Source organism: Momordica charantia (assembly GCF_013281855.1).
Source record: "Momordica charantia cultivar OHB3-1 chromosome 10 unlocalized genomic scaffold, Mcharantia_2.0 BLBB01000010.1, whole genome shotgun sequence".
In the NCBI taxonomy this organism is placed as follows: domain Eukaryota; kingdom Viridiplantae; phylum Streptophyta; class Magnoliopsida; order Cucurbitales; family Cucurbitaceae; genus Momordica; species Momordica charantia.
In genome coordinates, this window is record NW_028275158.1 from 3,004,780 (window position 1) to 3,031,132 (window position 26,353).

Genomic DNA, 26,353 nt, shown 5'->3' on the forward strand with positions numbered 1-26,353 from the left:
TTAAATTTGAATTATCTTATTCTAAGAAATATGATTCTTAGAATAATGATTTCCTTAATCAACAAGTAGATTTCCATAAAAAATCAATCCAATTAACCCACTTAAGTGTTAAACATCTGCCCCGAATGTGAAAGAAATAACCCATTACACTCATTTGGAAATTAAATCAGAGTTGCAGCTATCGGTAACCCATTACAACCATTGGAAATACGTGATTCCAAATCACCAAGTAGAAACAAAAATAAAACCGAAATATATACACAAAGCAAATGTTAAAACAGAATCCCAGAAAGGTTCTTCACTAATAGACTTTTTTCTCATAAAAATGTGTACAATTATATCGACTGTTCAAAGAATCATCTCTCTCTCCTCTTTCTCCCTCTTCTGCTTATAAGCTGCTGCCAATTTCTACTTCAACAATCAGTCAATCGCCCTATGATGGGCCAACGTGGGATGATGCAGCCTCCAAAAGGGACTGTCATCCAAAATTTTCAACTCTGAACCATAAATTATGGGCCTATTGGGATGATCATGAGGCAGCTTTCTCAAGGCTCGCCATGTATGTCATATAAACAGTCCACACATACGAAAATGAATTGCTCACCAATGCCTGCACAAACCAAAACAACACTCAAAAACCACAGCCAGAGGATAAGAGAAGAGGGAACCAGATCAACAGAGAACAGAACATACTTGAAGATGAACAGGGACGAATCTAAACGTGATGAAATCGCAAACTGGCCAGTACATAACGCCATTGAGCAGCGTAGGAAGCAAGTCTCTTTTCAATCGGGCAGTAATTTCAGCACCATTTTCACCTGTTGTCAATGAGACAATTCTCAGTTATCTTGAGTTTAAGAGACTGAAGCAGGCTGAGAAAAATGGCGTCGTACCTTGGAGAAATGCGTTCAAGGAGAAGAAAACAACTGTCATGGAAGGGCCATAGAGGGACTGGCCCATGGCCATTTTCTTCAAGGTGGAGAAGAGGTCTTTCTTGGGGAAAAGTTTTGACATGAAGTTGAACCAGTAGTGGAGGGATGGCCCAAGGATCAGCATGCCATATCCAGCCATTCGTAGTGTTCGAATAAGATCATACGGCTCTGAAGACGAAAGTGCGATGGTCTGAAGAAAATTTTGATTCCAAAATCAGAGCACCATTCAAAAGGACGATCTCCAATGACCGCAGTGATTTAATACTTGATAGTAGCAAACGCGATGAAAAATGCTATGAAGAACAATCCAAGAACAGACAAAAGGACTCTTCAAAACTTGCTGCGCATACTAACCAAATGAGGGCCCAAAGAGAGTTAAACATCAACAAGTCCCCACAAGAAGAACTCAAAAACAAAGCAGCAGTCATACCCAAAAATTTGATCCCCAGACCAGAGCAGCATTCAAAAGGGCGATCTCTAATGACCGCTGGGGTTTAGTAGTAGCAAACAAGAAGAGAAATGGCTATTATGGACGATCCAAGACAGATAAAAGGACTCTTCAAAGAAAACGAGCCAAATGAGGATCAAATAGAGATAAAACATTAACAAAGACCCACAAAAAGAGCCCAAAAACAGATAGATTCCACAGCAATAAACATATCATGAACACAATTACAAGCTCGAAAGTCATTCACCTGAGACGACAAATCAGCAGCCGTGTAAATAAGCGCAGAAGTGACACTCTTCGTAAGAACAGGCCGGCATTTCACCATCGCCAAATACCATTCAAGAAACTCGACCTTCAGAATCGAAGAAAACAACGAGAGAGACGAGGACAGCAACGAGGGAGAAACACCAAAATCCTTCGTTTTCCTGAAAGAATCCGGAAAACGAAAGTACGGCCGAATGGGTTGTGATTGTGATTGCTTCCTCAGGATCGCAGTGGCTTCGAAAGTCTTAGAACCATTAAGCTGGGAAAAATGGCGAAAATGCAACAGCCCAGAAAACCCAGAGCTTCTCCGGAGAGCGCCGATCATCATTTTAGGGTTTTCGGCTGCAAATGGGAAGAGGGTTTTGAAATTTGAAGCGAAACAAACGAAGAAACAGAGAAAATTTTCCGCCTTTACGGTCCCATTCGAGACGGGGCTTTATATTACAATTGTAAAGTAACTTTGTTGTGTTTTTTTCCCTACTTGCTCGAGTATGATTTTGTCGATACTCGCCATCTTTGTCACAAAAATTAATTTATTGTTTTTTTTAGAAATGAACTTCGGTGGCGGCGGGAGAGTGTGGAAATTATTTTGATCACTGCGAGTGGGTATGGATTCCGGCAGGGGAAGGGGAACACGTTTGGTATAAGGGCCATTGTTTTAGTGCCACGTGTCTTGAGAAATCGACACGTCGGTTGGAGCGGTCGGTTCTCTTTCTTGTAAATTGTAATAAAATAGAAATTTCGCCACGACACTTTCCTAGCCTTTCGTTCTTTACTAAATTTGAAAATGTCGACTATATATTTCGAAAATGTATATAAAATTTTACAATTTTTTTTAACTAAAATATTATTTTGGTCCAATATTTCTCATTTTTTTTTCATACTTTCAATTATTTTATTCCCTATACTTATAAAAAAAAATGTGGTCCATTCATTTTAATTCTGTCTCGTTTCTTTTGATGCAATTTACTCTTTAAATTTTAAAAAATGTAACCATAAATTTGTATTTAAGAGTTTTCATTAGGTATAAAATTTATGATAAAATTTTGTAAATAAAAACTAAAGTGGTTACTTTTCAAAATTACGTTGACCAAAATATACATTTTGAAAATACGATTAAAATGAATAAAAATTAAATACATGAATCAAAACAAACATTTTGGAAGTACAATGATTAAAATGAATACATGTCATGGTATTAAATATCTGTCGACACGTCGATATGTCTATCAACATTTTATATATGATATATCAATGAGTTCGACATCGATATTTTCATCCTATTACAAAAAAATTGACAAAATATGAAAAATATCCATAAAATCTCACTAATATACATATAATATTAATATTAGTCATTTTTAATTCATTGAGAAATAGGAAAATGTTTATTTGTAAATTTAAATATTTTTTAGGATTTTTTAATTTCTCTAACTTTTACAAAAATTTCCATCAACAACAACATCGATATGTCCTATATTTAAAATCATAATACATGCTCAAAATATTATTTAAACCTACTTTTTTGAAAGCTTCGGTTATGACTTTAATTCCTAAATTTTTAGATTTTGAAAGTTTCGTTATAATTTCTCTAATTTAATTAAATCTTTTGAAATGTTATCACTATCAAATGGTAACAATTTACTAAAGTGATACCATATCAAATGAGAAAATATTCAAATCTTCACAAGCGTTTATTTATTTATTACGGTCACTTATCATAGATTGAACATAAGGATAAATATAATAAATTTATATTATAGTCATTAGTATTTTAAAACACGCCCAAACTTACTTGACATTACATTTTTTTCGCAAAATAAAATCAAGTGAAAATATGTATTAAAACTTTCGAGTACTTTTTTTAATAAAAAAAATTTAACATTCTCACCTTGATACATCATATTGTTCATTAAGAGTCATGTCAAAATCAATATTTAAAACCATCTCCAACCATCTAAATGAGTTGTTTGGCCTTGGCAATGATTCTGAACTTTGTAAAAGTTTACTATTCACAGTCTCCTGACATTAGAAGGAAAGCCAGCTATTTCTTTCCGTTTAACATAAAGAATCGAAACTTCAACCTTGAAGTTGAGGATATATGTCTTAATCAGCTAAACTACGCTCATACCGACAAGGCATGACAACTCTAACTATCCAAAAAACATGTAAGCTGAAATTAAAATATCCAAACACGGGTTCACTAAATTTTTGTTCTAAAATGCAGAAAACAACACTCCCATACAGCCCTAAAATTCACATCACACCACTTTCATTAATATAACTTGAAAACTCCTACCAAAGTTAATTGGGACATACAGGGACATACTATTAAGCAAATACCAGTTTTAATAGGCAGCAGCACATTGCAGCAGAGAACTATAGAAAGTCACAAAGCGTATCAGAAGTAAAAACTTATAATATAATATTTATGGTCCTATAACCACCCACCTTGAATAAGCAAGAGCCATCCATATCCATATCCTGCAGTTTGATGTAGAATTATTGTCACTTCTGAAGATGGGGGAAACAGGTGGAAACATCAGCTTTTGGGTGTTTTGCTTCAGCATGCTCCCTACATTTCACCTCTGAGGTTGTACACATAAATGTCTGCATGCACACCTTGCACTGCACCATCCAATGTCAAAAAGTTATAAACTAAGAGGCATTCCACGGTAGTTCGAGCAGATATCGATGTCGGAGGGCACAGTTCAAAACAAAATGGACATAAGAAGTTGAAACTTTAAAAGTATGGATCGAAATAGAAAACAAAGAAAATTCACTTGTGAAAGTCCCCCAATGGAGTGGTGTGAGAAGATGTGAGAATGATTTCGAGATGGAACTTTTTGTTTGAAAGCCCTTGTGTATTCGGTGAGAGGTTTGACCTCATTGTTGCTCGGAAATGTGATATCATTAAGGGGATTAGGGATATAACTGCGATGAGAATAAAAAACATTGACCAAAATGTGAATAAAGTGTAGGAAAATGGTGTTTAGAAAAAATATCTTATAGATTGCCTTCTGTCTTTTTGAAAATTGATGTGTTGCTATGTTCATGGTTGTGCTTCTTTGATTGTATGATTCTCTGCCAAAAGAACTTCCAAACATAGCTAGGTTAACCGTTTTCTAAATGACAAAACCTAGAATCATGCAGCCAAAGGAACTTGAGTACTGACATTCAAGTAAAGAAAGGTACACAAGTTCATCATAAAATCACTGATTTACGGAGAGGAAGTGAAAGTGAGACCCCGCAATCTTTTCTACCCCCTACAAACAGTTTCTCTCTTTTTTTCCCAGTAAGTAGCCAACATGTAATGAAACTGATATCCAAGACATTTTATAGTAACAGATAGAAGCTACAATAAGCATCATTGCCAGACGCAGCTTATTTTTCAAGATATCACTGATCTCTCTTGACTTATGGAGCACGTAAACAATATTTATTTTAAACATGTCATGTCTGATGTAGTTTATATCAACATCAAAGTACAGAATATCAGGAAAATTGCTGTCATAGTTCAGATTCATACACCGTTAAATTTTTTTTTGAGTATAATGTTTGATACTCCCAAATGTGTCGAGAGTAAATGCTTCCTTAATGACTTGAGAATTATAGGCTATTCCCTAGTTTGCTTCCAGCTCAGTAACACTATTGATGGTTATAGAAGAAGACCAGCCAAAATGTTAAGGTGCCAATAAAAGATTTAGACAAGGTAACTGTTGTGAGAACACTCATACTAGGTTCATAAAACTCGGAACCCGAAGGAGACTTGGGTAATGGCAGATGTAGTGAGTTTACATTATCCACCTCTACATGTTACACAATTGAATCGAACGCTTGTAATATGCTCAGGTGATGAGCACAGGTTGCCACCAGTTGAATGGAAATAGATTATGAATATAATATTCATGGTAAGTTATGCTATATTCTAAACTCCCGGGTCTTAATTTAACCTGTAAGCATGACAACTAAAGGAATTGATGCACGTATTCCCTATCAAAAGTCATGCTACAATGATAATTCAGCAAGATGGAGTAAGAGACACTGGGATACAACTTTTCAGGGTACACATAAAAGCGAATGCTGTGATCTTACAACTACTAGCTGCAACATATGGAGTTAGTTGCTTTGCACATTTAAATGGCACTTGATCCTTTCCCAAGGACACAGGCACGCTTCTTCCCTTGATAATGGTGGGGCATTCCTTCAAAAAAGAGACAGGCAGATCCTTTCCTAAACTTTGTTAGAGCCCTTTTTCTGGACTCTTTTGGCTCAAAAGGAACTTGATTGGTTTATAAAAGTCTTGATCCTTTCAGGCTAAATAGTAGTGATGAAGGATGTCCTTTTAAAATTTTTATTTAAGCGGCAATTGACAGGCGTGATTTTTATTTTTTATAATTCTATATAACTATTAAGTTCAGCAATACTTCGATCATACAAATTTAGGATTTGTATTGCCTCCAAGCTTACACCTAACATCTTTGGGAGGAAAAGCCTCAGGGTCGCCTTTACCCTTTTAAAAGGTTAAACTAAGTCGAATTAAGATGTATTCCTAAAAAGTGTCTTATACCCCGTAAGGGCTGTTCATTTTCATCCACAAGACTTCGTGCCGAAATCAAATTAGCTTACGGGTCAATTAGCAAAACTATTGAGAAAAAACCCTTTCTCGCAGCCCATTAAGGAATAAAATTGCACTAGATATTGAATAGATAAAGCAGATAATGGAATTCCGAGAACGAAAAAGAAGACGGAGAACTGCAATCAACGACACTACCTGGATAGTCATGGCTTTTTTGTTGGAATCGAGCTGGCTTCCTGCACAAGATCAGATCAACAACGAGATCAAAATTTAAAAAAAAAAACCCTAAAACAGATCAAGAAAAATGGAAAAACTGAAGAAACCGATTGCAGATTGAGAAAGAAAAAAAACAAGAACCCAATGGAAGTGACTGGAACAGTAAGGAAAGAGAAAGTACCCTTGGCGCCTTTTTGCTTCTCCAAGTTTCTCTCGCGAGCCATCTTGGCCTTCTGCCCGTTGCCTCCTCCCATGGCGGAATCGATTATTGAGAAAGTGGAGAGCGGATAAGGCGAGGATTTTTCCTTTCTCTTGCGTTGCGTTGAAAGGAAACAGAGGAGACCGCTTAATAAAAAGTTTTTTCGACTGGCAACGCGGAATGCACTCAGGAGATGAATCTATACAACCAAAAAGTTGGTTTTTTTTTTCGAAGTAAATTGGAGGGAGAGAGAAAAATCACTTTTTTTTTACTTATTATAAGAAATAGAAAATAATCGATTAAAATACTAGTTTTATTTTCAAATTACATGATTAAGATAGAATGAAAGTTTAAAGTATAATGATTAAAATGAACTTATCGTAAATAAATTACTGATAAATGACATTGAGAATAGGGATTTAAACTCATGATCTTTTAATCATGAGATAGACATCTTAACCATTTGAGCTTAACTTCGATTTGACAATAACATTTACTTCTTTAATTAAGATATTCAAATATTTAAACCTTATATTTATGCTAAAACAAATATTACAATTTTTATTATATATTTTTTAATACAACAAATGGGTGATTCGAACTTGTGACCTATTGGTCAGAGACAACTGACAATTAAAGTTGAGTTAAACCCATGTATTAAAGTTGAGTTAAACCCATGTTGGCATTATAATGACTAAATTAAAATCAACTAAATAATAAATACTATTTTGGTCTCTATATCATTTTAGTTAATTTTTGTTCCTATAATTTCAAAATCAACTAAATAATAAATACTTTAAGCTTTTGTTTCAATTTATGGAATATTTTAGTGCATTAATTATTATATTTATCTAATTTCTTTAGCAGCATTTGTTCTTTTAATTTTGATTATTTTTTAGTCTCTTTATTTTCAAAATGTTTGTTTTGATCAATGTACTTTTAGAAATGGATCATTTTGGTCCTTAATTTCAAAATTTTAACACATATTCTATATATAACGGAAACTCAATAATATAAAGTCATTGTTATACATTGAGTATAGTATTGTGTTAAAATTGTGATTGAAAAAATGAGATTGAAAATAAAATGAAGAGATGTAGTCACTGTTTAAAAGTATAAAGAAAAAACAAATATTTTGAATGTACAGAGACTAAAATAAATTAAAGTTGAGAGTATAGAAATCAAAATGAATATTTTAAAATTACAGAAACCAAAATGAACCAAAATTGAAAGTATAGGAATCAAAATATTATTTGAACTTAAAAAATATAAAGATCAGAACAGTTAAGATACGATTAAAATGCTGTGAATTCGAATATCGCAAAAAAAAAAAAAGTTAGAATGTACATAAAAGAAAACAGTATTAGATTATTTATAATTTATTTAACCAAACAAAACCTAGAAACAGAAAATATTTTAATATTGCTCAGCTGCCTCGGCGGGCTCAAAATCCACGCTAAAACCTGAAGAATTCAGGTGACCCAAGTCCATCCTTCACTTTGAAATGGTTTTGTTTTGAATTCCATCTGAAAAGCAATCCTCATCTCAACTGCACATTCCCATAATCGATCGAGGAACTCCTGAGTAGTGGCCAAATTCACGGTTAGGCGTGGTATCCTCTCCAGCTCATCGTTCGTCGAATTCTTCTTCTTGGGTATGTTCCTTCTTCTTCTGTGTCCAACAGATTCTTGCCCCCAAAAAGTTCTTAGCTTAAACTCCTGCGTGTAAAAATCTCTTTTCTATATTGCAAATTGCAACTTCCCTAGTATTGAATGTTGATTTTGGACTTTTGGTAGTACGTAAGAACAGGAAATGCAGTTTTCTTTCCTGCTTTAGATAGAAGAACTTCTGACCTATATAGAATTCTGGGTTATGAAAATGAGGTATTTTCACGCCATTGTGTTTAGAGTTACAATATTTCGTTCCTTTGGTTGGCACTCTAAATAAGTACAGAGTTAGTTGCTTTATATTTTTGTTTAGTATCTTTTTCGAAGAATTGAAATGGAGATTTAATTTTTGTGAAAAGATATGGCTGATCGACAACCAATGGATCAACAGCATCAACTTGATCCACAGTTGCAATCCCCGCAGTCACCGAGAGAGGACATGATTGCATATGTGATGGCCTTGGAAGCTGCTCTGCTTCCGTGCTTGCCTGCAAGAGAGTTACAAGCAATAGACCGATCTCCTCACCCTTCTCATCAAAGTCAGTGACTAATCCCTCTCCTGTGTTGCCTGAGTTTCACTAGATTGTGGAGAACATTGGGAACTAGTAATTGGGCTGGTTCCTTTTATATCATTAACATATTTTCTTGCTCTATCATATTCCTCCTTATGATATGATCTCTTGAATTGAATAAGTTGTGTAAAAGAGTTTTATGTGTATAATTGTGGTCAATAACAATATTGCATGAATAACTGGCCTATAGCTTCGGTCTTTGTTGGTGTTGCACTGATTTTCAAATTGGTTATTTGACAAATAAAATTAGAAATCAGAGAAACTCGTAGATCAACAAATAATAAATTGAGCCTCTTCCGAGTTTAGTGCCACTCATGTAGACTGTTCAGTGCCAATTGCTGTCTGCAGGTCTATGTGTTAAACATGCAAACCACGAAAAGTCATTCTTTAGTTTATTTTCCAAAGGAGCCAAAGGAGAGCTTTACTAGCATTTGTCTACAAAACTGTAGAGAGTGGTAAGTTGCCGCACTTCTAAGGAAGTGGTAACTGATGTAGTACTGAAACAAGGTGGGTTGAGATTTGGGCAGCATTTAGAGTGCATACCTTTTGTTTTAATTGAGAAAGGGCTTGGCGTTTCACTCTTTCTCATGGGGTTGTCATGGATTGTCGGCCATACAGATAAGGAAGTCCAAGGAACAATTGTCATTTTATGTTCTTTTAAGGAAGTTAGGGTCTTTAAAGTTCTGAAAAACTGATGTACAACTACAATCCAGATCTTAGTTTTTACCAAGCAGGCAGATGTCTTCAGTTTCTTCATAATATGTAGCATCATATGCATTTCTATGTTTATCAATGGATACTTTAGCAAGTGCTATCTGTTCTGTAGACAACTATAGAGGGACTGTCTCTTGGTATTGTTTCACTCAACCAATTCGTGCTTGTTTGGTTTGCTTTCATCTCTCAAGCACGACAGTTTGTGAAGCAACTTGCTTGACGGTAATTCTTCATGTAATAATCTATGCCTAAACTGTTGTTAATCAGCTCTCTTTCTGAAGCCCATGTTTCTCATCATGCTCTCCCCTATTGCATTTTACTATGGGTCTGCACCTCGACTAGCTGGATCTAATGACTGAACTTTAGTCTTTGATTTTGTTGCATTAAAATTATGTGGATGAGTGATTTTCATTAATTTGTTGTATGAAAATATGTGGATCGGAAGTGACATTTAGATCTAGAAGTAGCAAGACTGTCTGCAATCTGCAACTCTAAAGGCGTTCAATGTAGGACATTTGTAAACAGTGAGTTGAACCAATATTCCTCTGGCTGGGCATTTGTAAATAGTGAAAATGACACCCGATTTTGTTAATGTTTCAGTTGACGTGGAGAGACATGCTAGGGATTTTATGGAGGCAGCTAAAAAGCTTCAACTGTACTTCATTGGTTTACAACGTGAGGATCAACCAATCAAAGTGGAAACACTAAGAAAGGTAAGTTAATCAAGCACCGTCCTTTTCAGTTCAAAGAGGAGTGACTCTTGTGATAAATGTAGCACAATTCCTTTTTTAACATTCTGTGTTACTTTTCAGGAGATATCCGCCATTGAGGAGGAACTAAAATTAAAGAATGACATTATCAAGAAGCATGAGAGGCTCATTGAAGGGTGGAAGAAGGATTTGAAAGACCAGTTAGCCAAACATAACAATGAATTAGAGAAGGTTTAGTAGCTCCAATAGTCTGCACTATCCAATACTCTATTGTTAAGTTAATTGTAGATGCGATCAATTAATGGGTGGGGTTTGGTGTGGCATATATTGTTCAGTCTCCTTCTTCAGTTGGATCTGTTATGAGTCCATATTTCATACTGACTAGAAAAACGTGGAAAAGTGTAGGGGATTGCAGAGAATGCAATATTGCCAAGTAACTAATATGATATGTATTCATGAAGTTTTGTGTTTCAAAGAAAGCAGTGGACACTAAAACTGCAGAATAGCAAAACGCTGCTATCATAACTGAAGATAATATTCAGGTACAGATCTTAAAGGCTTCCAGTGATTTAAGGCAGAATGTAAAAACAACTGATTTGTGTATCTGGGCAGGTAATGTACAGTTGATTACGTCAAGGAAATTAGACCTCGCTCAAAACTTGCTTCCTTTCCTCCTCTTCAGCTTTGATCCAGGCAGCCTGCAGCATGAAAAAACAATAAGCAAAAGCAACTTCATAATACAATAAGTTAGTGCATTCAAGTCGAAATATCACATATTTACAAACAATTGTATGCAATATTATGTATACCTTGTCTCGTTCAAGTTTGGAGAGATGTGGTTTCATGGAATCTCCCAAACCCAAGCCTCCCCAGGCTGCCTGTAGGTCTCTCTCCCTTGCTTCACGGCGGGATAGAAAGTTTTTGTTCTGATTTTCTGATTCCTGAGAAGACATCAGCTTCTCCCTCTCGAGTCTTGTTCTGTGTTTAACCAGAATTTCATCCAAACCCCCACCAGCTCCTCCATTGGTTACTGAATGCATATTTTTTTCACTTCTCTTTAAGTACTCTGGTATGCATCCCATCTTCTCTTTCTCCAGTTTTGAAACACGCTTTACTAAAATTTCGTCCAAGCTTTGGCAACTAGGTGTACTGCGATTATCCACCTGTTTCTTATTATGTCTTTGCTTATCGTAGTTGCTTTCAGCTAACACGGCTAGCATCTTTTCCCTTTCGAGTCTGTGCACCGGTTTCACTAAGATCTTATCTAAGCTATCTTCCATGTCCCTTCCCATTTTGAATGAAGACTTTGGCATACTAACATTCTCCTTTTCCTCTGGTTCTGTAGCAGAAAGAGATGATTCTTCTGAAGCAGACTTGTAACTTTTCTTCTTCAAGTCCATATCCCGATGTCCTCCTTCACGCAGCTCAATTTTTCTTCTATTTTTTGCTTCTTGTACTTCTTTTTCAAGCCGCGAGACGTGTTTCACAAGATACTTATCAAGACTGGGAACTGCTGGAACTTCTTTATGACTAACAAACGTTTGTCTTGCCTGCAACTTGTTGCTACGAGTTTTGAATTCTTCTCCACCCTTGCGTTTGGTCTCTTGAACTTCCTTCTCAAGATCTGAAGGTGGCTTTGTCAGTACAGTTTCCAAGTTGGGGACAACTTTCTCATCCTGAACACTGCTCAATGGTGGAGGATTTTGTGACGGAGCTTTATCTAAGTCGATCTTCTCTTCCATGGTTACTTCAGAATTCTCTGAGGTCAATTCCTTCGCTTCGTTCTTTCTGCTATTCTTTGCTTCAAGCACCTCTCTTTCCAATTTACTCGTGTGCTTTACCAAGAACTTGTCCAGGCTTGGAAGTCCTGACTCGGCTTGCTTCCTCCCATTATGCGAATTCGATAAGTAGTTTCCAGAACCAACTGACGACGTTCTTCGATCATGAAGCTTGCCACTTTCTACTTCAGCCAAGGCGGCATTCAAACCACAAGTTGCAACTATAGTGGCAAGAGAGGAAAGTTCATCTTCTTTCAAACGCCTAAGCCTTTCATACATCAAGTCCTCGATGTTTGTTACCTTCTCAGAAGTTTTATGTCTCATATGTAAAACCAGCATCTTGCAATCCGAGTTGTTAGAGCTGAAATCATCCTTTCGAGATGCGTCATCAAGTTCCGAGCTGTTCTCTGATTCACATTCGGAAGAATGTTCGGATGAGTCTACATTATTATCACTGTCTGGGTTCTGTGAGATTTTTCGTAGAAGTTCTTTAAAGTCATCTTCTCTTAAAGAAGAGCAGTTCGCAAGCCTAATCAATGCTGTTTTTACTGCAGCAGCCACTTCCTTATCAACCTCAAATTCTGTCTCAAAAGATGCTGTAATGGTGTGAGTTGTAGACCCACCGCCACCAGAAGACAACGTTTCCATTTTGTTCTGTGGACAATTGGGTGTATCATACATGATCACTCCCATAGCTGCAGCTGCTTCGCAAGCTTCAGCTGCGATTTTCTCAGCCCTAAACATCTGGCCTTCAGCTTCTTTACATTGAATTCTGAAGAACAATGAAGAACAATGCAAAAGATGAGATATCAAATAAGCTCAACAATCATGACCCCTCCCTATAATTCAAATGTATGTAACCCAACCCAATCCTATTCCAGTTGCACATTAATAAAACGAGTATATCACAGTATACCTAGCTGCTCGGAGTATTCTGCACCAAGAGGTTTCGACCAATGCTGCTTTTCGAGCTTCCATCGCTTTATGTGCTGCCTCTCTTGCTGCCATTTTTTCTTTCAAAACTCTCGAGTAATGAGGATTAGAATCACCCAGAGTCTCATCTAGTGTTAAATTGAGGCCATCTACTTCCTGCAGAACAGTGAGATTCCCAGTTTTAGTGTGGCAAAGATAATATGAACTTGAAATGATATTACAGAATGGACAAAAATACTACACCTGCAGCATTTTGATTTTCCTCTTCAAGTAAGAGTCCACTTTCTTGCGTGGGAACCAATTGATAGGGGAAACCTTGCGGTGAGGAGGCTTCTTGATTTGCGATGTAAATTTGTTAAGACCATGAATTGTTGATTGGTTTGTCTCTTTCGAAACTTTACTCTGTAATCAGTGTATACAGAAATTAGGTTAAAATCAAATTCGATGCACTGAAGGTTGTTGATTAGATTCAACACAGTTTCTACTTCAAAAGAACCGAATTAAACTTTGAAACACAACTCTGGAATAGATTTATATAATGAATCGAAAGAAAAATATCGAATTTGATTCAATTACATCGATTGCAGATTCTAGATTCGAAGTCATAAACAATCAACTTCGTCTAAAAGCAGTGAAATGATCTCGTGGAATCCGAGCCAACAAGAAAGAAAACAGAATCAAGAAATACTGAAAGAATTCATCAAGAAACGTGGCCGGAAATTTTCCGAACTCGTAATTTCTCTGAAAAAGAAATTTTACCCTTCCACTTTTCGAGCTCGCAGAAACAGGCTCGCCGGAGTCGTCATTCTTACTCTCTGAATTGACAGCAGTGATTTCGCGTGCTCGCTTTTCCGACGCGGAAACAGAGTCTACGTTCGAGCAGCCCAAATCCATGGTCGATCTTCTCAGAAATGCGAATAGAATATGATCGGAACTTTCAGAAATCAAACAGATTTGATGCAAAAGATTCAGTGTTGGAACGAATTGCGGGAGGTTAATGGGATAGTTCACTTCTTGCGTTGAAATTGTCCTCTGAAGCTATGAGAGAGAAGATTGTGTCCTTTAATTTTTGTTAAAATGGAAAGTAGCCGTTACGCCTTCAAAGGGCGTCTCTTTTGAAGTCCCAACGGTCCTTTAAAAAATTTGAAATTATCCTCTGCGTTGCTGTAACCAATTAATGAATGACACGTGGGCATAAAAGAATTTAACGATTTATAGTTTGCTTTTTCATTTCCCGTACTATGGTTAATTTTTAGTTTTGGTTCATTTTGATGTTTCTACTTTCAAATGGTTAGTCTTAGTCTCTAAAATCTTTGTACTTCTAAAAATGTGATTATTTTAGTCTCTTCATTTTTTTATCACAATTTCAACACGACAGTACAATGAATATATTTTTTAAAATGTTAGTATTAAAAAATTTTACAAAGAGAGACTAAAATGATCTACAAGAACAAAAATGAACATTTTCAGGGTATAGAGACTAAAATGAACCAAAATTAAAGATATAGGAACTAAAATTAATATTTTAAAAGTATAAGGATTGAAATGAACCAAGACTGTTTTTTAGTATAATAAATTAGTTATCCTCTACATTTTTTTAAATGTTATTTTATGAAAAAAGCAAAGCAAAAATACTACATAGCCATTCAAGTTATAACAAAAGAAACATTAGAACTAAAATCAGAAAAACAGGTTGCACGAATTTCATTTGAAAATCCAAATCTCACCTCCTTCTACATTACACTGCTATGCTTACTCCAAAAAGAATATAAGATAATTTCAATAACGACCTTGAAACAACGTTAGTAGTTGTTATGAATTGCCCATAAATATAAGAAGAAAATAATTTTACTAACCATCAACTTAGACCTAGAAGAAAAAATCATTGACTTCATCACAATTCAAATAGTCAAACACATGCATTTGAGTCAAACTGAGCGTAGGTCAAGTGTTTAAGATAAGGGATTTAAAAAAAATCATGTTTAAGGATAAACTTTGACATTATTAGTATCATAGAAAATTTATATATATATATATAGTAGAAGAAAAAACTTTACATTATTAAAAAAGGGATACAAGTTGGAAATGTAAGTTATAATTGTTGAATAATTTGGGGGGTGAAGTGGGAATTATTATCATCCAATCCAATCCAATGAGTGCGAGTGCTATGGTTGCTGAAGCGGTGTGGAAGCAGATCAAGTCCACTCGATCAGGTTCCTCTCTCTCAATTTCAATTTGGGTTTTTTTTTCCTCCACTTATCCTCGGATTCCCATCTTCACATTTCCATTTTTAATTTCAATCTGGTGTTCAATTTACCCCATCTTTGCTAAAGGAACTCAAACTGATTTCAATTTCCGCAGTGACTGATGATCAGCTTTCAGTGTGAGTATTCTCGATTCTTTTCATTTGGAAAAAAGTTCTTCTTCTTCTTCTTTTTCATCTTGTTGTGTTTATACTGACTTGATTGGGTCGGTGCTTGTACAGCTTGCATTTCTTGTTCGGCAAGAACTTCGAGCGAGCTACTCGAATCGTGGATCAAAGAGGGGTAAAAAAAATTTATGGGGAGCCCAGCGGACGGTCCATCTTCCAGGTCGCTTTCTGTAGTTTTCATCTTATTTTTGTTGAAAACTCCATAAAATATGGAGATACCATTTGGGTTTGCAGAGTGTGCCCTAAAACATAATTGTGGTACTGTTCTGTTTAAAGCCTCATTGATGAAGGGTTTTTTGGAAAATTAAGCCGTGTTGACTCCCCTCAACTGGAGATTTGAAAACTAGCACAAAAGTTTGATGGCTTGAAACCATGTTATGAATAAAAGATTAAATATACAGTAACCATATAGTATTAGAGCTGGAAGTCATATGTTCCGATGTCTTTTCCTCTCCAATTTATATTGGTAGCAACTTGTTGAGTTTTGTGCCAACTCTCAAAATTGCCTACAAGCGAAGGGAGTGTTAAGAAAATGAATATAAGATTAACTATACCATAATCTAATTTTTTTAATGCACTGGTAGTTTAGTATAAATTTTAGTATATTTAATCTTAACAAGATTTTCCCTTCATATTCTGTTTCAAGATTCAATAACAGCGAAATTGTTTATTTAAACAAATAACAACTTAATTACAGTTCAGACAATGAGTTCAGTTTTCTTTTAACTGTTAGGTTGTGGGAGAATCTCGAAGGAAAGAGGAGTATTTCTGTTTCCCAGAAAATTTTTGTGCCTGTTATTCCTTTTTCTACGACACTGTGAACAGAGGAGAACAACTTTGCGTAAGCACTTGTTATTTCTTATTAGTATGTAGTGTAGCTGAGTTGAGGCTTGAAAATCAAATCCTGTTCCTTCCACTTGCCGACCATCTTTAATTTTTGTTTCTTTCTTTCGTAGTGCAAGCATCAGTTAGCTGCTAGGCTTGCCGCTTCGCTGGGGGCTTTTATTGAAGCTAAAGTATCTGATGAAGAGCTGGCCTTATTATTGTCCAATCTTTAAGACTAACCACTTTATTGAAGCCAAAGCTCTTATCACTAAAAGCTTGAGAGGTAATTAAACTTCATTATCGTATGAACACCAATTTATCCTGCTCTACTCGAATAGGTTCTATACCTGATCTTGATGTTGAGCTCATAATGAAACTTGCATAAGAACCATTACAACATACTAGGTTTCATAGGTGAGGTGGTAGTTCTAAATTGGTTGTCTCCTGCTCATATGTTCTCTTCTCGTTCCTCCAGCTATGTCCTACAATTTTTTCATCATATGATAATTTCTTTTTTCTTCAGCATCCTGAATAAATTTGAGGGGAAACCATGAACATGGAGTAGAGAACAACTACCTTAGCATAACCTTGCAGATTGGAAAATTTTGATGATGTACAAATGCAACTGAAAATGTAGATTTTTATCCCTCCCTCCAGTTGAGATCAAATCAATCTTATTAGAATTTGATTAAATCTTGTTAGAGAATTGACATTTTGGTAAAATCTGACAAGCCGTTTGGATCATTATGGTGTATTTGGGATGAGTTTTGAAGGCTATTTTCTGGCATGAGATTCAGTCTTTCATGATATAGTTTAAACCAAGATTGTTGCTGTAAAACGCTCTCCTCTGTGCCTCTTTCTTCAACACAATTGTCAGTAGTTTTAAGGTTATTACATACTCAGATGGCTGCTCAAAGAAATGGGTTAATGGATGTTTACCAGAGTATTCTAATTTTTGTGTCAACTCTTGTTTGCTGTAGTTTTCGATATACTTGGGTGCACAAGGATAGCCCCGAGCCAATCGAACCGATGTTGGTCGGTTCTCCTAGACCTATGAAGACCAATCAACCCACCAAACATTATACCGAACAAAATATATACATATATTATTCTTAAGGATGAATAAACTACCACGCAACTCAAAATGGTAAGCTAAGCGAGGGGGTTTTGGATAATTGTACAAGGCCCAACAAGTGGAAATCATTATCAATGGAGATGAAGCAACAATGCAAGAGTTCGAACTACCACTCAACCCAACCCAAAAGCTTATGCTGATCGGTTGGATAAATTTAATTCATATATTAGATCTCTAACAATTGCTACAGGAGCTAGCTCTCTACGCCACTCTCTGCTCTTTCGATTGGCTAAAACCTGGAAAAAAAAGGTTGGTTTTGATGCCAAATGATGGCTGAACACCCTTGTACTTCATACATAATGTTGGACGTAAATTACAGGTTTTATACCGTTTAAGCTTTTGTTTAGGATCTTTTGTGTTGGGCTTGTCATTTTTTGGCCTGCTTGTATTATTTCATTCTTCTATCCTTGAAAGCTTAGTTTTCCTTTAAGAAAATAACGTATATATAAATTTCTGTCAAGGTTTATCATTGGTGATGTACAATTGTACTTGATGAATATTATAGTTATTAATGATTGTGTTTCTTCTGAGTAAGATGTATATATCTATTAACATGCTTGCATATTAAGTTTTAATCATAGAGGGCTATTGACCTCTAGATGTCAATTATTATTCTTAGAAGTCGGGGCTGTACACCATTCGTCGTCTCGTGAAAATAGATATTCGGTAAATTCTGGATACCATGACGAAATATCAAGTCTCCTATTACAAATAACTCTAACAAATATTATTAGTTACGAATGTATCATTAGTAATACATTTTAAAGTATTGAGACTTCAATCACTATTAACTTAGAGTTCGAAGATTCTATTAATAAGAGTTTGGATTGTTGTAACATTTTATTGTAAGGATGGAGTTCAAAAAAGTTCGATTGTAACAGACTTGAAAAGAGTTTGATGGTGAGAATGACACATTTTGGTCTTTCTATTTTGTATTTCACTTTTTTTTTAAGTACAACGAGATTCAAACTTAAGATCTTTAATCAGTTGAGCAAGGTTTAAGTTGACATTTCGGATTTCACTTTACCTTTTATTCTAACCAATAACACATTTTGATACTAATTAAAGCACATAGACAGCCAAACTGGAAAATAATTGAACCCTAACAAAATGAATAACATTGAAGAGCCTAGATGAACCCTAACAAAATTAATAACATTAAAGAGGCTAGTTATGTTGGAACTAGGAAGTTGTTAACAAAACAAAGTGACATACCTACGTCTCAATGAATTTTCCCATAATTGAAGCAGATATGAACAGATACCAAAAAAAAAAAAAAAAAATTCTTGAATACACAACATTTATTGGGGGTAGGCACCACAACAATTTGGACCACTGTATATCTAAGAGGGGTCGTATTTCTTTGAGTTGATAGTATTGGAATGACTTCATTATCTAAAATAAAGAACATTTTAATAATACCACTCATCGGTAAATAGCAAACTAATCAAAACTTTAATATAACCTCAAAAAGGCAAATCTTAATGCCGTCCAATGGTCTCTAACTTTTTCTATCATAAGTTTTAGCCCATTTCTAACTTGCCTCGCACTCAGGTTAGCCCAAGAGGCGGGATACTGTCCCATCTTGTCTTGACTAGTAAGAAAAAAGGTTCATTTTCTGTCAAAGAAGCATGTTATGCAGGGAGGTTTCAGAAAGAAAAGCTCCACGTCGTTTTAGAGGTTAATCTTAACAAGCTATCTTATGGCTCGAGCAAGAAAAGATATGCACACGTGCAAGCAGGCTGGACTGTTTATGTAATGTCAAAATATCAAAATGGTGACGGTTTTGTAGAAATGCACTTGTTTTTACGAAAATCAGATAAGGTACTAGTTAATGTCAATTAATAACTGGCATCATATGGTAGTTCAAAAAAAGGTGTGTGCATAAGGAATGAAAGTTGATGATATAAAAGTTGGCGCCTATGTTTACGCTGACATCGTTTTGAATTAATTGTTTATCAGTGATGGAAGAACGCATGCAGTAACAACAAAACGACGTTGTTTTAGTACCTGTCGTTAGAAGAATCAGGACTTCAAAACGAGCCATTTTTCTTCAACCTCCAATTGCACAGGTAAAAAAGTTATGATAAGGATAAACGTGTAAGATACATCGACTTTTAAAAGAGATACACTAATATCTAATCACTGGAGTTACGCTTAGATTGATTATATGAATCGAAACCGAAGAGGTGGATTATTGGAATTTGAACCGAAAAAACATGACATGCCTAAATGTGATTGAATCTTCCATTATTAAAGCATGGATGAATGAGTACAAAAGAATTGAATCTTCTTGAACACATCCAATTTATTGGGAGTAGGGTATGGTGTGACACACCCACTTTTGAAAGCTCAAATTAAATAAACAAATATGGTCACCAATACATTATATTATATAATATAAGGATGCATTGGTAGAACCATAGCTTCATAAATGTGCATCATTTTCTAGGTAATTATAAAGTCCCCCTTGGAAACTTCCTTTGCCGACATTGCTAATGGAAATTCAGAGACACTCCCCCAATTTTTAGGGCTTCTTGCCCTTTCTTTGCCACAAACTCATTAAATTATTTGGGTTTTATTTGAAAAATTGTGGGGCTTATTTTGAGGATTAAAAAAAAATAAAATTGGGGAGTCTTATGATAGTCCCTTTTTTTTCTTTCCTTTTAATGTGGCTTTTAAAGGTAATAAACAACCACGAATTTCGGTGTTTTTGTCAAAGTAAGTATAGTTCAACGTCAACTGACATATATATATAATTAAGAGGTTGTGAATTCAATCCTCCATCCAAGTATTAATCAAGTACTAGCACATTTTTAATATTTGAAAAAAAAATTAAATCACTCTTGAATATATAATCAAATATCATGAAAATTTTGAAAAATATTTTCAATGGAGTTAAAACTCACCGCAAACAATATTAGGAATTACTTTTTAACTAATTAAAGTGCTTTTAAAATGTATCATAATATTTGGCTATAAATTAAAAACTATAAAAGACTTACTTTTTTAACCTCACATTTTGGTTACAATCTTAGAATCAGCTTCCCAAAGACGTAATTCATAAATGTGAATGGTCCCTGATTTTAATATTAATGATTTTTTCATTATTGGGATTAATTTGGTGCGACTCATAAATAAAGCTATGCTAAGTCACATCCATTGATCTATCCTATACTTTTTAGACCATTCAATTCCATTGTCAAATCGAAAACGATTGCCAACAACTTTTTTATTTGGATTTTTATATATAAAAAGAAAAAAAAAGCCATGTTCATTTGTATGAAGTAATAAAAATAATGAGAATATAGTCTTTTTTAAGGAAAAAAAAAACACTATATCAAATAAAATATCTCCTTTCCCTCTCAAGTTGCTATTTTTTATAGGAATAAATAAGAAAAAGAAACCTACAAAATATTTCTCACTCACTTTTGTTTGAAAAATTGCTCTCAAGATCTATTTTCTTTCTAACTATCACGGCAATCTAGTGGTTAATAAGGACCAATTATAAATAGCGAAAGGTTTAGAGGGAATGAGTTCAAACCATGGTAGCCATCTATTTAAGATTTAATATCAGATATCAAAATATATATATATATATATATATATATTATATATATATTTTCTTTGTAAAACTATTTTTTAAGAACTACCATCAAATTATTTGTAAAGGTTAAAACCATGGTGTATATTGAAATCATTATTTTACAAATTTGTGTTTTTTTTAATAAGAAAAAAAAGGCAGTGGTTTTTATTGGAGATATTATCAGAATGGTGTGCATAAACATTATGAATACTTTTAAATTATAATATTTTACAGATTATGTACGTATTAGGAAAAAAAAAAGAGTGTATAGACTTTAAACTCGTGCAACCTGCAATGATGGTGTGGCATTCCTCAGAGCTTTTTGTATAAACGAGGCAAAGTGAAGCCATAAGCCCATAACTAACCAATTTCCATTCCCATGTGATTGCTTCAAGTTTTTTTTTTAGCCTCTCAAATTTGAAATTAACTGACCCTTTGGCTTATTGAGTCGAGATTGAGCCTAATATTTGATACGCGGGTTTGTATATTTTAGGCCGTAGAGTTACTCATTTTATGAGTTGAGTAAATTCAGCTCTTGTAAAGTTGCTTCAATAAATTACAATCTCAAACTAAATACAAGTTACGTAAATCTAAAAGCCTTGTACGACAAGTGTTAAGAACGACGAGCCAACTTGAACATAGCTCCAGTCTAAAATGTTGTATATTCGATTTCTTCATATTCACATGTTGCACCGAAAAAAAGTGTTAATGACGATGAAACCTGTGTACTTCTATAATAGTATGATATTGTACACTTTGAGCATGAACTCTTATGATTTTGCTCTTGGTTTTACTCTCAAAGCTCGTACCAATAGAGATATTGTCTTTACTTATATACTCGTAATCTTTTCCTTATCTAGCCAATGTGAGATTTTTGACATATTTTCAACAACAAAAATCAACATACGCACTAACAGAATCGAAAACTCGAACTCAGTTCGGTTTCTAAATTTACGAAACGTTATCATGGCTCGGTAGAGTTGAGATCATCAATCTCTCATTATAAAGAAAAATAAAGGGAAAGATCCATAGAAGATTAGAGGAGAAGCTATAGCTTTAGTGAAGAAAAAGTAGGTGTAAAGAGTTGTAAAGATGGAACAAGTGGGATGGCAGATTTAAGAACAAAATGGTCAGAAAAAAACTGACATATCCAAAACACTAACCAACCAAACCAAGCATCTTCAACTTCAATATTAGAAGGTCAAATACAAGGAGCATCTCATCATCAGACTTTGCCTCTTAAAGCTGCTCTCTCTGCTCCCCCACCCTTAACAAATCATTACAATAATAACAAAAAAAAAAAAAAAAAAAACTCTCAGAAAATAATGTCAAAGAAAAAAAGAACAGAATGGCCCTCCTCCTCCATGATCTTTTCCAACAAGTTTCTGTCAATGGCATTCAGCATCTGGACATGGTGATGCTCTTTTACCAGCATCCATGGCTTCCTTTCCACCACTTTTACCAGAAAGAATCCTCCTTTTCAGTTTCTACTAATCATCAAGGTTACTGCCTAATCATCGTGAAGAGTAACGGGATTTAGGTGTATCGATCGATTATCGTTCGATCTCAACTGGGCAGGTGGGTGTTTCCTCAACACTTACCAGTTACCACCTACAGGCTACAGTGTTTTTCATTTAAAGCATGAAAAATTAGTAAGATTAAAGAAGGGTAAAGTTGTTCTGCCTTACAAAGCTTCACCGCGTTCCTAACTTGCATCGAATGTGAACCGAAAAAAAATGGACCTCCATTCGCTCTATCCCTAACTGGAAACCCGAGCTCCAACTCCGCAGTTGGATTCTGCTACCGAGTATAAAGATTCATTCAGGCTTGTTTTTGAAGCCTGAGAATATTTATCTCTATTTACAGATTAACAGAGGCATAACATGAACTTGTAAGAATCTATATTATAAGACTCCTTACTCTATTGCTTCCTAAAATTATAGAATCACCTTCTGAGTATAAACAACTGCTCTAAATGCGTCCTTCTTCTTCCACAATGGTTAGAATTCCGACTTCCATGTCATGTTATCGGTACTGTCATCATCGGGATTTTCCAGAGCAGCAACTTTAGCTCGGTATGCTGCTAGTGCAATTGCACCTTTTGCCCTTTCATCCTGAGGGAGCTCACTGGCTTCACTGATGGAACATGATCTCAAGTCAGCTGGGGGGATGAAACAGTCTATTGATAACCCCGGGATGTTGAATGCAACCTCTTCGATTGTCCACGCTTCTTCCATCTTCGTTTTGGTGTGACTCATGGCCATCTCACCGAATCTGAAGAGGGTGACCACAGAGCGGCCAGAGTGCGCGATCATGATACCTTCAACAGACCGGTAATCGTCGAGAAACGAATTGATTGTGGTTTCCCAGTAAACTGCATCACCGCCGTTGGACTGAATGCGGGTCAGATGAGAATCTTCCATGTACACCAGCAATCCTGTTTTCTGGCTGAAGTAGCCAAACAAGACATGCCTGATAATCTCTGCCGGTCCTTCGCTTCTTGACTTCAACGTTTGAGGGTCAGCACAGAGCTTTAGGATGAAGCAATCCTCACCGTTGATTTTCTTCTCTCCTATGCATTTTGCATCAGCAAACATCCTGGCTATTGTTCTAGGATCAAGACCCTGCAAAGACATAAGATATTGCATCTCAAACAAAATCAAGCAGAGTGAACACTCTGATAAAATGTCAACTTATAACAAAAATTTGGCTAACCAAAATCTTACCTGAAGTGCACGGCGCAGAGGTCGAACCGGCCCTTTGGCAGTGTGAGCACCAAGCCAGGGCGTGTGCCTCCAAACGAGCTTTCCATTGCACCCTGCATGAACTTTACTGCCTCCAACTGCAAGCTCTACATACCACATGTCTGGATTCATCTGCCAGAGCACAAAGCCACCCGACTCGGCTCGGGTCGAGGCATTTCTGCTCTTCATCACCTTTGTTGCTGTTTCAAACTCAGAGGCTACCATCCTAAGCTTCCCCATTGCATATGCATTTCTAATGGAGTTCTGAAGCTTCTGCCCACCAGATGCTGCTGTGTATTGTTGCAATATGTACTGAGCTGATGAAGTTTCCTGAAAATAAGAACAACCCACAAAAGATTAGCTCACTTGACTGCTTCTAGTTCAAGTACAAACTTAGACAGTAAAATTCCATAAGCAGAAGACAACTTATATGCTTTTATCCCAAATTTACACAACCAATCATTCACATTCAGTTCCTTCTTGAAGAAACAGAAGCAGATCTCAAGATTAGTTCAGGTAAACCCATCTGGGAAGCAAGAAGAAGGGTTTTGTTTCATTTCTCATGGCCAGCCAACAGCCATTTGATTATAAGCAGTACATCTCATTTAACTTCAAAAACAGAGAGAAGAGAGAAAAGAAAAGAAAAGAAATCTTTACTTCATTGTAAAAAAAGAAGGAAAAATTCATAGATGGGACAGAAATTTAAGTTGCAAAGTTAAATTCAGGATCCATTTCTGCGTTAACTTGCTCAAAAACTTGAAACAGAAGACAAATGAAAGAGAAGAAGAGAAGAAGCTTTCAGAATTAAGGAAGTGAAATGGTTTTTGAGAGAGAGAGAGAGAGAGAGAGAGAGAGAGAGAGAGAGAGAGACTGACAATGGGGGTATCTTTAATACTGAGGTGGGGTAGAGGATCGGAGGTGCTGACATGCACCGGAGCAAGAGGAGCTCCCATGACGCCGAGCAAGAGCCTCAAATCAGACCTCTTATTCGCCATGGAAGAAGCTATGGAAGGAGTTCGCGAGAGCTGGCCTTTCATCCACTGCCCCAACCCCGAACTCATCCTCTTAGATTCCCCAATTTCGCCGCCGTCCGGATCCGGCCCCTCCACCAGCGGCGTAAGAGCCTCCCCCACCGGCCGGAAACTGCCGGATCGCGCGATGAACTGCTGCGGAACGACCCCGCCGTGGCTGCCGTACTGATGCTTCTTCCTCCGTAGCAGGACGGAGAACGGCGACCCAGTTCTGGCCGGACTTTTGGCGCGAGAACGCGACGGCGACAGCCCGCGAATTACCTCCTCTTTCAGAACAGAGAAGAAGCTAGGTTTCTTCTCCATTGGAGAGAAGGGAAAAGAAAACGAAGAGAATGAGAAGAACCCAGAACTCGAAAAAGGACGATTTCGATTTCTGTAACTCGTAAGAAGAAGAAGAAGCCGAAAGAGGGAGAAATTTACAGAATGCAATGAAAAAGACTGATGGGTACTGAAGAATTACCCAAAACGAAAGCTAGAGAGAGAGAGGGGAGAGATTAGAGTGTAGGAATTAGGCAATGGAACAACTGCAGGGTGCCTGTGCAGCTTTTGCTTTTCATAGCATCAGAGAAAGAGAGAGAGAGTGGATTGTGATTCTAGAGAGAGAAAGGAAAGTGAATTGTTTTCTGCCATTAGAGAGAGCAAGGAGTGGAAAATCAAAATCAAAAACAAAAACAAAAAAAAGTCCATATCGCATATCGATTTCATTACTAATATCAGAAAAGAAAAACAATTTGTAAATAAAGAAGCTAAGTTTGACCACGTTTCTGTTCTTCCATTACAGTTCTTGTTCAAGAAAGAAAAACCCCATTTTTGGAGTGGGTTTGGGATTCAACCCATGATTAGAATTTGAACTCATTAGGGTTTTTGAAAAGTTCGAGAGAATTTAATCCTGTTAACATTTTTCGAACAAAAAAAGATTGATCCAAAATATTGTTAACTAGGTCAAAATTTGTGATTAGAAAATGAGAGCTTCAACAACCCTACAATACATTTCTTTCTCCAATATTCTTTTCTTTGGAATATAATATTAGAGATTTCAACAAAAAAAAATTACTGATCAAAACGAGAGAATTACAAAAACAATACATTACTTTTATATATAACATTATGTTTAGAATTTTACAAAAATGACTTAAATTCCAAACTTATACAATTACAATAAACTAACCAAAAATCAATTTTATGGTATTTTTGAAAAACAAAAACAAAAAATAACTATATTTTTTAAAATAAATATTCCTAAGTAATCCTCTCTACCGATATACTATGTGTTGAAAATAATAGGTTATATTACATGCTTATTCTCTAAATTATAATTGTATTTGATGTCAGGGGCTTATTAGATACAATATTAAAAGTTCAAAACTTTATTACACACTTCCAAAACGATGGAGCCAACAATTTCATGGATTAAACTTATAATTTTATAATCAAAATAATTATATTATTTAAATAATAAGTTGGAAATTTGTAGATATTTTTGAAATCTGACAAAATTTTCATATTTTAAAATCTTAATGTACAAGATTAACAAACACATATGTAGAAGTTTATATTCTTTTTTATTTTTGGAAATATGTCGTATAATC

General features: G+C 35.6%; 6 protein-coding genes across 9 annotated transcripts; 2 read left to right on the forward strand and 4 right to left on the reverse strand.

Moving 5' to 3' along the window:
• Positions 1–128: 128 nt before the first annotated feature.
• Positions 129–2,069, reverse strand: LOC111017770 (uncharacterized). The gene is made up of 4 exons (XM_022293640.2): positions 1,628–2,069; positions 894–1,122; positions 694–818; positions 129–610 (listed from the first exon to the last, which is right to left on the reverse strand). The coding sequence occupies exons 1-4, from the start codon at positions 1,970–1,972 to the stop codon at positions 530–532; spliced, it is 780 nt and encodes a 259-aa protein (XP_022149332.1). The 5' UTR covers positions 1,973–2,069; the 3' UTR covers positions 129–529.
• Positions 2,070–3,886: 1,817 nt separating this feature from the next.
• On the reverse strand, positions 3,887–6,828 carry LOC111017741 (uncharacterized protein At2g23090). Its single transcript, XM_022293596.2, has 3 exons — positions 6,621–6,828; positions 6,419–6,459; positions 3,887–4,272 (listed from the first exon to the last, which is right to left on the reverse strand). The coding sequence occupies exons 1-3, from the start codon at positions 6,691–6,693 to the stop codon at positions 4,153–4,155; spliced, it is 234 nt and encodes a 77-aa protein (XP_022149288.1). The 5' UTR covers positions 6,694–6,828; the 3' UTR covers positions 3,887–4,152.
• A 1,207-nt stretch (positions 6,829–8,035) lies between these two features.
• On the forward strand, positions 8,036–10,761 carry LOC111017697 (mediator of RNA polymerase II transcription subunit-like protein). Of its 3 annotated transcripts, none has more exons than XM_088119070.1 (5): positions 8,036–8,292; positions 8,665–8,844; positions 10,047–10,115; positions 10,192–10,304; positions 10,404–10,761. In XM_088119070.1, the coding sequence occupies exons 2-5, from the start codon at positions 8,667–8,669 to the stop codon at positions 10,536–10,538; spliced, it is 495 nt and encodes a 164-aa protein (XP_087975196.1). In that variant the 5' UTR covers positions 8,036–8,292; positions 8,665–8,666; the 3' UTR covers positions 10,539–10,761. The 3 variants fall into 3 exon arrangements, with proteins under 3 accessions (XP_087975196.1, XP_087975197.1, XP_022149222.1); XM_088119071.1 differs by having other exon boundaries at positions 10,047–10,097; XM_022293530.2 differs by lacking the exon at positions 10,047–10,115 and having other exon boundaries at positions 8,041–8,292.
• On the reverse strand, positions 10,736–14,120 carry LOC111017696 (myosin-2 heavy chain-like protein). The gene is made up of 5 exons (XM_022293528.2): positions 13,772–14,120; positions 13,256–13,414; positions 12,996–13,168; positions 11,111–12,851; positions 10,736–10,999 (listed from the first exon to the last, which is right to left on the reverse strand). The coding sequence occupies exons 1-5, from the start codon at positions 13,904–13,906 to the stop codon at positions 10,943–10,945; spliced, it is 2,265 nt and encodes a 754-aa protein (XP_022149220.2). The 5' UTR covers positions 13,907–14,120; the 3' UTR covers positions 10,736–10,942.
• Positions 14,121–15,083: 963 nt separating this feature from the next.
• On the forward strand, positions 15,084–17,937 carry SSN2 (zinc finger SWIM domain protein). Of its 2 annotated transcripts, none has more exons than XM_022293435.2 (6): positions 15,084–15,225; positions 15,374–15,395; positions 15,498–15,603; positions 16,177–16,284; positions 16,400–16,551; positions 17,249–17,937. In XM_022293435.2, the coding sequence occupies exons 1-5, from the start codon at positions 15,165–15,167 to the stop codon at positions 16,499–16,501; spliced, it is 399 nt and encodes a 132-aa protein (XP_022149127.1). In that variant the 5' UTR covers positions 15,084–15,164; the 3' UTR covers positions 16,502–16,551; positions 17,249–17,937. The 2 variants fall into 2 exon arrangements, with proteins under 2 accessions (XP_022149127.1, XP_022149128.1); XM_022293436.2 differs by lacking the exon at positions 17,249–17,937 and adding an exon at positions 16,792–17,058.
• Positions 17,938–22,148: 4,211 nt separating this feature from the next.
• LOC111017730 (uncharacterized) lies at positions 22,149–25,432 on the reverse strand. Its single transcript, XM_022293575.2, has 3 exons — positions 24,609–25,432; positions 23,716–24,063; positions 22,149–23,613 (listed from the first exon to the last, which is right to left on the reverse strand). The coding sequence occupies exons 1-3, from the start codon at positions 25,065–25,067 to the stop codon at positions 22,990–22,992; spliced, it is 1,431 nt and encodes a 476-aa protein (XP_022149267.1). The 5' UTR covers positions 25,068–25,432; the 3' UTR covers positions 22,149–22,989.
• Between the last annotated feature and the right edge of the window lie 921 nt (positions 25,433–26,353).